Source organism: Neofelis nebulosa, chromosome 2 (genome assembly GCF_028018385.1).
Source record: "Neofelis nebulosa isolate mNeoNeb1 chromosome 2, mNeoNeb1.pri, whole genome shotgun sequence".
Lineage (NCBI taxonomy): Eukaryota > Metazoa > Chordata > Mammalia > Carnivora > Felidae > Neofelis > Neofelis nebulosa.
The window spans coordinates 27577803-27590702 of record NC_080783.1 but is presented as its reverse complement, the minus strand read 5'-3'; the positions used below and the strand labels follow the sequence as shown (position 1 = coordinate 27590702).

Below are 12900 nucleotides of genomic sequence, written 5' to 3'. Positions count from 1 at the left end.
ACATTTTAATCCTTTGGCAAAAAAAATAGGTTAGCCACTTCAAATAGGAAAAATAATCCCATATCTTTAATTGTAACTTTATTTTCTCATCTGGCATTTTGGGGTCAGAGTTCTTTTTCATTATTTAAATATATATTATATACATAATCACACATGTAGTTAGAATTTGAATTTCTTAAAATCCATAGGATGCAATATACCTCTTCTTTCTTCTTTTTCTTATTGACCTGAAATTGGAAATTTAACTTTATTTTTACCATCTCTTTTAGCATGCTAACATGAGGGGTGGATTTTTTTACCCATGTTTTTGTACGGTTTGCATTTCACAAACTGATCAAGCATGAATTGCCTTTATTTTCTGCTATCTGCAAAAATGCTGCAAATTCAATAAAAGCAAATAGCTATATTAAATATGCAGACGGTTTGTAAGACTTTGATAAAAGACATTTGTGATGGACAGAGTCACTCCTGCCTCAACTGATTAATGATCAGGCTAATAACACTTTGTATTTCTCTGCATGGCTCATTTGAGAACCTTGGTACTTCTCTGTGATCAGTGTTGGGGGAGGGCAGTGCCTCTTCCTGAAACAAACCCAATTACAGAATGTCATTGTATAGCCTGTGATTTGGAGTAGAAACATAATTTGTTGGCTGTAATATTTAATCCCCAAGTTGCCTTTAAAATACTTCAGGAAAGAATACAATTACTTGGAAATTCATTATTTGATACTTGTTTAGGGAAAATAAACACTGATCAAAAGGCTTAAATAATAGAGCAGTCAGTTGGAAGAAAGTTTACTACAGCCTTTTGGGAAAACATGTCATCTTCAGAAGAAAGACCCTGGTGATTCAAGTTTTTCATATTCTCTTGCCAACATACTTAGTATCACATGCTTTCTTTTGCAGGGCTTCAATTCCCATTTTACTCTGCATTATTTTCCAAAGGGCTGTTTCTCGTGCTTTGCTTTTTTCCCTCAAGAGCTTGGAGATAAAGCTTAAGTGCCTTAGTAGTACTTTCGGAGATGAGATGAAAACATATTCCTGTTAAGCTATGTGCCCGTGTCTCCACACTATTTGTCCTTTTCTGTTCATACAGTTATAAAGTCTTTCACCAGATTTCCTAATATAGAAATTGGTGTTATTCATTTTCAGTGTCCTGGAAAGTTTTAGTTAAGAAGGCAACTACTCAAGGGCACCTGGGTGACTCAGTCGGTTGAGTGTCCAACTCTTGATATTGGCTCAGGTCATGATCCCAGGGTTGTGAATTGAGCCATGCATTGGGCTCCACACTGAGTGTGGAGATTGCTTAAGATTCTCTCTCTCTCCTGGCGCACCTGGGTGGCACAGTAGGGTAAGTGTCTGACTTCAGCTCAGGTCACAATCTCACAGTTCCTGGGTTTCAGCCCTGCATTGGGCTTGCAAAATTGTGGTATTTAAAATTTTGTTATACGTGCACATTAACTAGCAGCTAGATCCAGATTCAGATTCTGTGTCTCCCTCTCTCTCTGCCCCTCCCCTGCTCACACTCTCTCCTTCTCTAAAAAAACCAACCAAACAAAAAAGGAATCTACTCAGTACTAAAGTTGAAATTTAAAAAGCATCATGAATAACTGAAATGATCCTTAGTGAGTTAAAAAAAAGTAAACAAACCAATAAATCCCTAATTTCATCTTCAGATACTGACCATAAAGGATATTTTGAAACCTTCAAAACAGAGCCCCAAACTAAAATCAGCTTCTGGACCAGACTGAATTTGTTTGAGCCCAGTTTTAGCACATTCTCTCTGCCAGCTCTTCAAACCCTTTTTCCTGTGCCCACTGTTCATAAGCTAATCTCTGGTTGTCCAGAACATTCCACGTGGAATCCACCTCATTCTTGTTCTCTTTGGCAAGATGCCATGATCCAATGTTTCCAGACTTTATCACAACGAAATCTATCAGGCTTATGTTTGATTCTCCCAAGATCTTTTCATGAGGAACTAGCTAGCCGTCCTGGGAAATGCATTTACACTGATACAAAAAAGGATGACAATTTTATCATGTGCTGTGGTCAGTAGGCATTGTGAGAGTCACAGTACCTAAAATCAATGGTTTTCAAATATTTATTTTTTAAAAATTATTCTTAGCTAGTGATAAAACTCTGTTGTCAAATAAGGTTTATACAAAACAGATCCAAGTGAAGATGCTCAGTTTGCAGTGAAGGGATAAGATCAGGGGCACTCTGCCTTTCCCTCCAACTTGCTGTCTGAGTGGCTCCAGAGCATCTCTGCGGAATTTCTACAGTTCCCGACAGTCTACAGACCATCCTATTAAGGCAGTGGAGTATCTAATGGGAGAACTTTAGGTATATGGTTCGCACCTTTAGATCAGTATTTTCAAGGGGGGGGTGTCCCCCCCCCCAGGGATGTTTGGTAATATCCGAAGACATTTTTTGGTTGTCATAACTTGGGGAAGCAGAACAGGATGCTTCTGGCATCCAGTGTGTGTAATAGACAGGGATGTTGTTAAATACCCTACCTACGATGTACAGGACAGCCACCCACACAGAAAGTTTTTCAGTCTAAAATGTCAAATAGTGCTGAGGTTGAGAAAGTCTGCTCTAAAGAGAGTAGGGCATCAGGAACTGCTAGGGGAGGGTGGGTTGGTCGTGCTGCAGAGGAAAGAAGACTCCAGCCCCTGGAGCCAGAGCCTTAACTACCTAGCAACCATGGCTTGCCCAGGGCTGGGAAAGGTAGAGAAGACAAAAGCCTTGCAAAATTGTGGTATTTAAAATTTTGTTATATTTGCACATTAACTAGCAGCTAGATCCAAACAAATAAGCTTAGCACTTAGCAAAATTATTAAATAGAAAGCTACAGAGTAAGAACAACAAACTTGCACCTCATGAATTTCAAAGGTGAGGGTTTCCTGGCCAGAGGTGCCCCAGCTGAGGCTCCAGAGATGGCCCTGATCCCGCCCAGTGTCCGGGGAGCAGAGCAGAGGCCAGTGTAAGCACGCTTCCTCGGGGTCCAAGCCCCTGTCACCCCTCCTCAAGTGTGTCAGCATATCTGCTGTAGCCACTTGCCAGCCTGTAGGTTCAGAGACGGGACCTCTTGGAGGGAAATCCCATCTAATTTCAAATGTATTGTGGAGGAGGCGGCTCTTGTCCCTGCTCAGACCCTCACACCAAGGAAATACTCTCTAATCCAGATGCCTCATGCTGGGGCCTATGCTGACCTCGGTCTCAGTCACTACCCGGCCTTGGTAGTCAAAAAGGAGATCATTTTGAAACTGTAAAAGATAACCCAAATACCTCATTACAATTATTAACTGGCTAAGGGCCTTTGCTCAGTTCCAAATTCCTAAACAGGCTTCATTTAAAGGCCCCACAGGCACCAAGTGACAGTTTTAACGCGGGTCATCAGTTCGAAAGCACTGGAGAGTCTAAGAGGAAACATACAATAAGTCCCCCACCCCACCCCCGCCGTCATTATGTAGAAAAGAGCGAGAGAAAATCCCCTCCTCACCCCGCGGGCCCCTTTTGTGTTGTTCTTGCCAACGCAGCAGCCCTCGTGCTATATAGACCCGCGCGCCGGCGGCCCATCACTGACCTCCATCCACCAGCCATGGGGAAGGTGAGCCCAGCGCAGCCGCAGGCCGGGAGGGGCCCCCGCGCCCCGGGGCTGGGGGCCAGGCCTCTGAGCCTTTCCTCCCCTTGCCTTGCAGATCACCTTCTACGAGGACCGGGGCTTCCAGGGCCGCCACTACGAGTGCAGCAGTGACCACCCGAACCTGCAGCCCTATTTCAGCCGCTGCAACTCCATCCGCGTGGACAGCGGCTGCTGGATGCTCTACGAGCAGCCCAACTACTCGGGCTGCCAGTACTTCCTGCGGCGCGGGGACTACCCGGACTACCAGCAGTGGATGGGCCTCAGCGACGCGGTCCGCTCCTGCCGCCTCATCCCCCACGTGAGTCCGGCCCCGCGGGCCCCGCCGAGCCCCGGAGCCACATGGGTGCTCCAGAGGCGGCATTCGTCGTGCAGGGTGGCGGCCTCCTTTGGTTGCCTCTCGCCATGGTCTCCTCTCCTTTGTCAACATCTCTAAGCTTTCCTTCCATTGCAGAAGTATGCGAGGGGACGCTTCTCTTTTAAAAGTTCATTCTGCTCTGCTACAAGTAAACTCACCTCTACTGGGAGAAAGTAGGGCACCCGGTCCGTTCAGAGAGTCTATGCCCCAGGCGAGGCGGTGAATAAGCAGCACGTTAGCACCTTTGCATCAGGTGGCCTGGGCTACTTCCTGGGGCTCTCTCTCTTCTTCTGTAGAATGGGGCTCGTGAAGGCGGCTAGCTCACAGGGCTGGAACGAGGGTGAGAGGTGGGCACCTGGCAAGCCTCCCCTCCCCCAGCCACCACTGTTAGCATGAGCCTCCCGCCCTGCTTCCCGATCAGGCAAAACAAGTGGCCGACAGTGTGATTCCAGCCGCTCCGGCAAAGCCCGCTGTTACCCAAATAAAGCCCCAGCGGCCTGGAATTCTGCAGTTAGGGATTCTCTAACCTGACTGCGACCCAGTCCTGTGGAAAAGGTACCGCTCCGGCCACGTCTGAAACCCCCTCGGAGGGTTTAACGCCTTGATAAGACCCAGCCCAGCACGAGGAGCCTGAAAAACCTGGGTTTCCACGTGCCTGCCCCGACCTTCCACGTGACACGCTGAGAGCTCTAGTCATGAGCTTCTCCTAAAAGAAGAAACAGGTGTGGGGCTGTTGTGGCGACCAAATCACGTGATGTACACGTGGGTCCTTGACCATGGAAGATTCCTCACTAGCAGCCCTTAATGCTGCAGGATGATTGCTCGGGAGAATTTCCTGTTTATTACCTAAAGCAGATTTGCAGGAGCATATCCTAGAGCTGAGAATTGAAGCTAATCTTTGTGATGGCTCTTGCTTTTCAGGATCTTAGAGAAGCAGGGCTTAAAGGAGAAGGGAAGGGTCTTAGGATTGCCTGGACTGGACTCTCTTCTTGAATTGCCACCAGTCTGTGACTTCCCCTGAAGGAAAAGCAACTTGACTTCCTTTCCCACTAGCTTCTTCTAATACTGTTGAGATTCAAAACTATAACTTTTTTTTTTCCAGGGATCATTTTTAAAAATTTATTTAAATAAATATATATAAATTATTACTTATATATAACTGATATATAATATCTAAATTTATAATATATAAATAATAAATTTAATTAATAAATTTAATAAATATATACAATAAACATAAATTTAAAATGTATATGATATATATAAAATATACATAAATTATTACTTAAGAATGATACTAACTAAGGGTGCCTAGGTGGCTCAGTCAGTTGAGCATCCAACTTTGGCTCAGGTCAGTGGGTTGGAGCCCCGTGTCGGGCTCTGTGCTGATAGCTCGGAGTCTGAAGTCTACTTTGGATCCTGTGTCTCCCTCTCTCTCTCTGCTCCTTCCCCACTCAGGCTCTGTCACTCTCTTTCAAAAATAAATAAACATTAAAAAAAAAAAGAATGATACTAACTAGGGCCAATATGTATGGTTCATATAGGTTGTGGTCCTAGCTCTAGGGAGCACTATTCGTCTCTTTATGCGAATGACACCTTCTTCAGTTCTGCAGTATACAGCCTATTCAATTGCACACAGCTGCCCTGGTGTTGGCTATCTTTAAAATTTGTCATCTTTGATGTAGAAAAGAGAAGGAAATGTCCAGTCCCCTGGTCATCTTTGATGTAGAAAAGAGAAGGAAATGTCCAGTCCCCTGGGGGATGTGTCCCTGGTTGCTAAGGGCTAGATTTTCTGACTTTTCCTCATCTGCTAATTGCTGAACCCACAGACCAGCTCCCACAGGATCAGGATTTATGAGCGAGAGGACTACAGGGGCCAGATGGTAGAGATCACCGAGGACTGCTCCTCGCTTCACGACCGCTTCCACTTCAGTGAGATCCACTCCTTCCAAGTGCTGGAGGGCTACTGGGTCCTCTACGAGATGCCCAACTACCGGGGGCGGCAGTACCTGCTGAGACCGGGGGACTACAGGCGCTACCACGACTGGGGGGCCACGAGTGCCCGAGTGGGCTCTTTGAGGAGAGCCATGGATTTCTACTGAAATATTTTTACTCCACCTTATTCTCCATCTGGAACCTAATAAAATATTTCCTGCGTGTTTGATGCAATCATGTGGTCCTCTTTTCCTTTTAGGCTCAGGAGAAAGAAAGCTGGGAATAATGTAAATTTACTTATACTTACCAGTGGAAAGGGTGGTATGGGATAGCAGTTAAAAGAGCAGCCTCTGGGACCCAAATGCCTGGTCCAAACCCTTACTAGCTATAGGTGATGGGACAAATTCCTTAGCATTTCTGGGCTTCAGTTTCCCAACTTGTAAAACTCGGGGTGATAACATTCTTCATCTCATAAGGTTGTGATGTGATTCCATGAGTTTTTATTTTAAAGTCACTGACACAGTTGAGCTTTGCATATAGTAGTTTCTAAGAAGCTGTTCTGTGAGCTTGCTGGTGAAACATCTGGCCACCTTCTTGCTAGTGTTTCTTAGTAGAATTCACTTTTGGAGATTGCATTAAGTGGGACAGCTAAGTGAAGTTGCATCTGAGGGAGACAGAGATAGATAAGTTTGTTAAGACATCTGACATGTCTTAGGTCTAAAAATATGTGACTCGGCTGAATAGATTTATTATTTATGTATCCAGAGCATAAATATAAGAACAAAGTGTCACCTAAATAAACAGCCCAAAGGACTCTTCCAGATATTTTTCTACTTATGGGAGGTACAGAGCCCTCAGGTATTATGCTCTGCTAAAATGAGCACAGAGTGACAAAGTAAAGGCAGAAGGTACACATGATCAGGAAAATGAAATGTAATCATGCAAAGTTCGTAAACCTATTATTGGCCAGGCTGACATGGTCTCCTAACTTGAATCAATCTTCATTACATCTAATTCATGAATCAGCATTTGATAATAATAATAATAACAGCACTAAGAAAGAAAAAAAAAAACTTATGGACACTATTCATTTAATTAAGTTCAACATTTCTTTGCAGGCAGATGAATTTCCTCAAATGAAATCTAAGTATTCTATTACAGTACTTCTCAATTTCAGATGTTTACATGTAATTGAGAAAAAAACCAAATTTCTTTCCAATTAGGGGTTTGCCTTAATTGTGAGAATGGCAACCTCTTGTTGAAATAGGGTCTTGGTGAGCTGAGCGGCCACAATTATGAAGGAATCACTGAAAATGATTTTCTACTTGGAGAAAAAAAAAAGGGAATATGTTCAGCTAGGAAATACATTGCTTCTCAAACCTCCAACATTAGAGGAATAACGTAGTCATAATCTTTTTTTTTTTTTAACGTTTATTTATTATTAAGAGACAGAGCGTGAACAGGGGAGGGGCAGAGAGAGAGGGAGACACAGCATTGGAAGCAGGCTCCAGGCTCTGAGCTGTCAGCACAGAGTCCGATGCGGGGCTGGAACTCACAAACCACAAGATCATGACCTGAGCCGAAGTCGGACGCTTAACCAACTGAACCACCCAGGCGCCCCTGTAGTCATATTCTTTATGCATTTTACTTCCCTAACACACATGCACGCTCCTAGGTGTGTGAAGAAGCATTAAGAGCATTTAGATCTGCACTGCCCAAGGCAACAGCTGTCATCACATGACATTACCAGACCACTGAAATGAGATGAACCCAAGCAAAGTTGTCCTAAGTATAAAATACACACTGGATGTCAAAGGCTTGTACAAAAAGTAGAATGCCAAAGATCTCATTATTTTTCATATGAATTTAAATGAAATTATAGTATTTTTATATATTCACTTTAATGAAATCTATTTTACCTGTTTCTTTCAATCATTTTCATGAAAATTTGAGATTCCATTTGTGTTTCTCATTCTGTGCCTATTGAGCAGACACCCAGGCTGAAGGATGAGTTGTAATTTGTATTCAGATACAGCTCAGCCTGAATACTGAATTATATAAAACCTGCAAATGAAAAGGTGGCAGAGGTCATGTTTGAGTTTTATATAGTCATCAAACATCCATTCCGTTATGAGGAGGTACTCGGTGAAGTTATCTTGGTCACCTCCCACGGACTGAGGCAGTGAGGGAATGGGTCCCTGCCTTGTCTCATCACGTGGATTTTCCACTAACTACACTGAACTGAAGTTACAACAACAAATAGGAATGATCCTCCACTCTAGAGGGCAAGCTCCTTCTTTCCTCAGCTAGTTTTTCCCATCCCTTTCCCTGTTCAGTGGTGGCCATTCAATTACAGCGTTTTTATTCTGGAAGCTGACATGAGTGCCTCCCCTACCAAATTTAAAACTTCTAGAGCTAGGGATAATATCTCAAACACATTTATATCTTCTGAAGGATCTAGCAGAGTGTGCCTAATACAAAGCAGGTCCAGTGATATTGAATGAACACATTCAAAAAAGGAGAAAGTATATGTGAGTCCGTGGTTTCTGAAGATTGGATAAAAGAGTTTAATACGTTCTTTTCTGGAAACAGTACCTTGACCTAAGTGAGGTAAAAGGGGTAAGTCTAAATGCCTTGGGTGGCCAGGAAGGTAATGGGAATGTGAGAAGCTGTTGGTAGATACTAATAGGGTGGTGAGGTTTATGACTAACTGGAAAGTACGCATCCTACTTAACGGCATTATGACTCAACAAGTTTAAAACACTTGGAAAATACGATCCATCTGAACCTAAGGGCTGCTCCTTTGCCACCTCTGCACAGACACGATCTACTCTAAAAAGAATGCTTTAGGCAAAAAGAGACAGGTTTTCATACAGGACAGTTTTTGGGAACCAGACCTTTAAATCCCACCCAGTCTGGTGACCATGGGACATCCCTTCACATAGCTCATTTCTCATGTGTTCAACTCATTATCCACAGAGACCAAATAGAACCATGTCCTCCAAGTTAAAAGGAAATTTTTCAGGGCACCTGGGTGTCTCGGTTGGTTAAATGTCCGACTCTTGGTTTCGGCTCAGGTCATGATTTCACGGTTTGTGAGATCGAGACCCGAGTCGGGTTCTCCGCTGATAGCTGCTTGGGATTTCTTACTCTCTCCCTCTCTTTCTGCCCCTACCCAGGTTGCTCTCTGTCTGTCTCTCAAAAAATAAATAAACATTAAAAAAAAATTTAAAGCAAAACTTTGCACTAAGAGCTATAGGCAGACAGGCAGGAAATGGCCACTTACCAGCCTGAAGCTGGGCTACTCCCTCAATGCACTTTCTTACATGGCCTTGTTCAGCCTGCAGTTTACATTCTCACATGATGGTAGTAGAAAACACTTCAGTTATCTTTTCTCTGTGGGCCTTCTGTTTATCTCCACCCTGTTTCATGAAAGAAAACAGAATTGTCATTTCCCCATTGAGCCCATTAGTAACAGGAAGTGAATTCATGCTGGAGTTTCCAAAGATCTGCCCCATTGTGCCACATTCTCTACCCTCCTGGCCTCTCAGCCTCTGCTGTTCTTCTCCCTGTACAGCATCAAAACAGAGCCTGCAGCTTTCAGCACCACTGAGGTATAATTTTACATTCTCATTTTTTACTTTCCTCCCAGTATTGCTGAAAATAGTTTGCATCCTTGATTCACCTTTTCACTTTTGTAAGATGCGTATGAGGAGAAGAAAACTGTCTTGTGCCACATATTCACACTAAACTTTTGTCTTGCAGTGGGACATAAAATGGGGAGATGTGCTCAAGGTCAAGGTGGGGAGTTGATCATCTGAACAGAGCGGTCCTGAAAAGTCCTTGATGATTACATCCAGTGCTATAGACTTGGGAGATATCTTCATGGAGATGATGAGCGAACCCGTAGAATTGTCTGACATATACAAGAACAGCGTAGGACAGATGAAGGAGCCCAGATGAGAGAAATTCCTAGTAGGCTGGTGAAAAACAAATTGCTTAAGACAATGAATTAGAAGAAACCAGTTGGAAATCAAGATTGCCAGTACTGCTTTGCTCAACCGTTTGAAAATTTGTTAAACCAAGGATTAGGTTTCACACTTTTATGCTTTAAAATAACTTTTGTCTGTTCTTCAAGATTTTTTTAGTTTTTTTTTTTTTAAATTTTAATTTCAAATTCATTTTCATTCAGTCATGGCTGCCCTGAATTATTTATAAGAGAGATACATTTTAGGTAATATGCAGACCAACAATAAAGTATTGTCTAAGTGATGACTATACATTTATAAATTAAAAACTATGGAGTCATTTAAAAATATTGTATAAAATGGATCTTCCAGTCAAAGATAAATCTTTAAAATACAATTCGATATATTACAATTACGTGTGTTTTCACACAAATGTGTATAAAAATTGATCTGAAATCATATATGCATATATGTGTATATAGAAGGAAATTTCACCAAAATATACCATATGATATTAAAGTGGTTGTCTCCATATAGATGAGATTACGTATGTCTTATTTTGTCAGTTTACTTGTATATATTTTCTGATTCTTCTCTTAAATTATTCATTGTTTGTACAAAAAATGAAGCAAATCAAATAAACTGAAGGAGAGAAACAATCAAACTCTAAAAGAAAAAAAAAGATTTTTAATACATCCCTTAACTTTTCAAACACTGTTGACATTGTTATAGATTTTACAAAAAGCATGAAAAATCACTGTCTAAAATATATTTATCTTTGACTTTATCCTGGCCAGATCAGTACCTTAGCCATTTCTGAACAGGATCACTTGCTAGTACTTAGGGGAAGAACCAGATTTTATAGAAATTGTAATGATGAGAAAAACCTCAATCTGCTAAAAAGGTAAAAGTGGTACATATAGTGGAACGTCAGAAAGAGGAGTGGAACCTCCTGGAAGCCACTGTCACTGATGCTGGAATGTCCCTCTATTTCCATTTCTATTTATTCACTCTACTTTTCCAACTACTGGGGAAAAAATCAGACAAGATGGAGTCCAGTTTGACAGTCCCTGAAATTGGAATCTAGTCTGGGAGGAAGCATAATTAAACAAGAGGGACCTAGATGCTTCTAACTTATCAATGGTCCTGACACATCTATAAGATTTTGAATAAGTTCTTGTTCCAAATATGGGATGACGGCGAAATCCTGTATTTCAGTTATAGAGGAGTTCAAAGAGAGATTTTTTTTTTCCCCTTCAAAATGCAGGCTCTGATATTTTGCAGAAATAGTTGAAAATGTTTGTCAAGTAGCGGGATGAGAGTAGCTATATGTGGAATATAATGTGAAAAATAAAACCCAGAGAACCTAACTATTCATTAACATGCCCAGCCAAAAACCTGGACATTGCATACTGTTCTATTTGAATAAATGTTGATAGATCAAAGGCAAAGAAAACGCCATATCATAAAGGGACATTTTTTTTTTTTTTTCAAATTATATGCTGGTCTTCAAAGCTCAATTCAAGTACGTTTTTGACAAGATGAGGGCAATGGGAAGTTTCTGTTTGTTCTGACATGCAATTATTTTCACCCAGCCACATTTGTAGCAATAAAGAAAGATGCTATCAGGCTGGCTGACTGAAGGAATTCTCTGCAGTGGAGGAAACTAGAGTTTTGATAAAAGACTCTGAGTAACAAAGTGATAAACTCTACACAGCCCCGAAGAGGTAAAGAGTTACTTTAGTAAGAGTTACCTGTACTGATTAGTCTCATGAAGAAGCTTTACTCTAGCCAGGAGAGGAGCTCAGGGTCATACTTACTAATTAAATGGAAAGAGAAAAACTGAAAACTTTGATTCATAACAAATACACATTGATAGTAGTTCAGCCTTACAAGTAGTGTGCATTTCACCCAAGAGGACCACGCGCAATACATAGCCATTGGTTATGTTCACTCACAAGCTTATGCCAGATGTGAGCCAAATCAAACCCACTATCAGATCAGAGAGGGAAATAAGAGAATGCAGAAAAAAGTATGTCTGTCTGCAGGATTCAGAGTTTGTTTTCTATTTTGTTGTCCACATATCTCCTTTGTGAAAATGTAGGCAGTGGAGCACTTTGGAAACTAATTTCCCAGAGTCTCAGGCTACATGCCCACCACCCTCGGAACACGCATTATCGGAGGACAAGACATCACACATTCCTCAATTTACATAAAAATGTGTGCCTTGCCCATGTTCTTGTCTTTAATCGTGCCCTTGTGCCTTGTATTTTTTTAAATGGCACTCCTAATTACTAATAGTTTAGCTCCAGTAAGAACACGTCCACGTTAGTCTAACGCGTTTTAGTGCAAGTTGTTTCGTGGCAGAGTGAATTGGGGATGGTCTTGGAGTCAAAGCATTGGCATTGGCTTCTTGCTCTTCCAGGCACAGACGTGTGCCTTTGGGCATACTATCAAACCTTTATAAGTCTTGATTATTTTGTCTGTCAAGTAGAGAGAGTGAAATATTGCATTGTATTTGCCTTGCATGGGGCCAAGTGCAGACTGGGTGTTCAATGATTGTGCTTGTCTTTTCCTTTCCTCACCAAAACTGATGGCTCTATTTGCCTGGTAATTCATGGTGGAACACTTTGCTTTGTTGAAGATAGTAGGAAAAGCATGAATTTCAGTCAAATGGAGGTATAAAGAAAAATGAAAATACTACCTATCCAACACGTAATAAATGCCAGTTTGATTTTCTTTCTTTTCTTATATTAAAGGGACTGTATTTGAGATTAAAGTTGACAATATTAGATTTACAAATTATACCAATCTAATCTTTCTGCTATTGGATTGGTTTTATCCAATGAGTTGCCATCACTAAACAACAAAACAATAGAGCAATAAGTTAGAACAGAAAATCTTGGTTACCTGAATTCCAATGTCTCTGTTACATATTGACGAGATTACACTTAATGCCTTCCAATGCTTCCTCTGTCTCTGTCCCTCCCCTG

At 41.7% G+C, this 12900-nt stretch overlaps 1 protein-coding gene and 1 long non-coding RNA gene across 2 annotated transcripts; one reads left to right on the top strand and one right to left on the bottom strand.

Moving 5' to 3' along the window:
* The first annotated feature begins 3504 nt into the window (after window positions 1–3504).
* On the top strand, window positions 3505–6173 carry LOC131499171 (gamma-crystallin F). The gene is made up of 3 exons (XM_058707015.1): window positions 3505–3613; window positions 3705–3947; window positions 5834–6173. Exons 1-3 carry the CDS (start codon window positions 3605–3607, stop codon window positions 6104–6106), a joined length of 525 nt encoding a protein of 174 aa, XP_058562998.1. The 5' UTR covers window positions 3505–3604; the 3' UTR covers window positions 6107–6173.
* Window positions 6174–6422: 249 nt separating this feature from the next.
* On the bottom strand, window positions 6423–9736 carry LOC131499180 (uncharacterized). Its single transcript, XR_009255759.1, has 4 exons — window positions 9625–9736; window positions 9226–9361; window positions 7859–8003; window positions 6423–6603 (listed from the first exon to the last, which is right to left on the bottom strand). It is a non-coding gene; the product is annotated as an uncharacterized LOC131499180 (long non-coding RNA).
* Between the last annotated feature and the right edge of the window lie 3164 nt (window positions 9737–12900).

Bases quoted from the DNA above. Each gene is read 5' to 3' on its own strand.
- LOC131499171 (XM_058707015.1), top strand. The intron at 3,948-5,833 runs GTGAGTCCGGCC...CTGAACCCACAG, and splicing joins CCTGCCGCCTCATCCCCCAC to ACCAGCTCCCACAGGATCAG.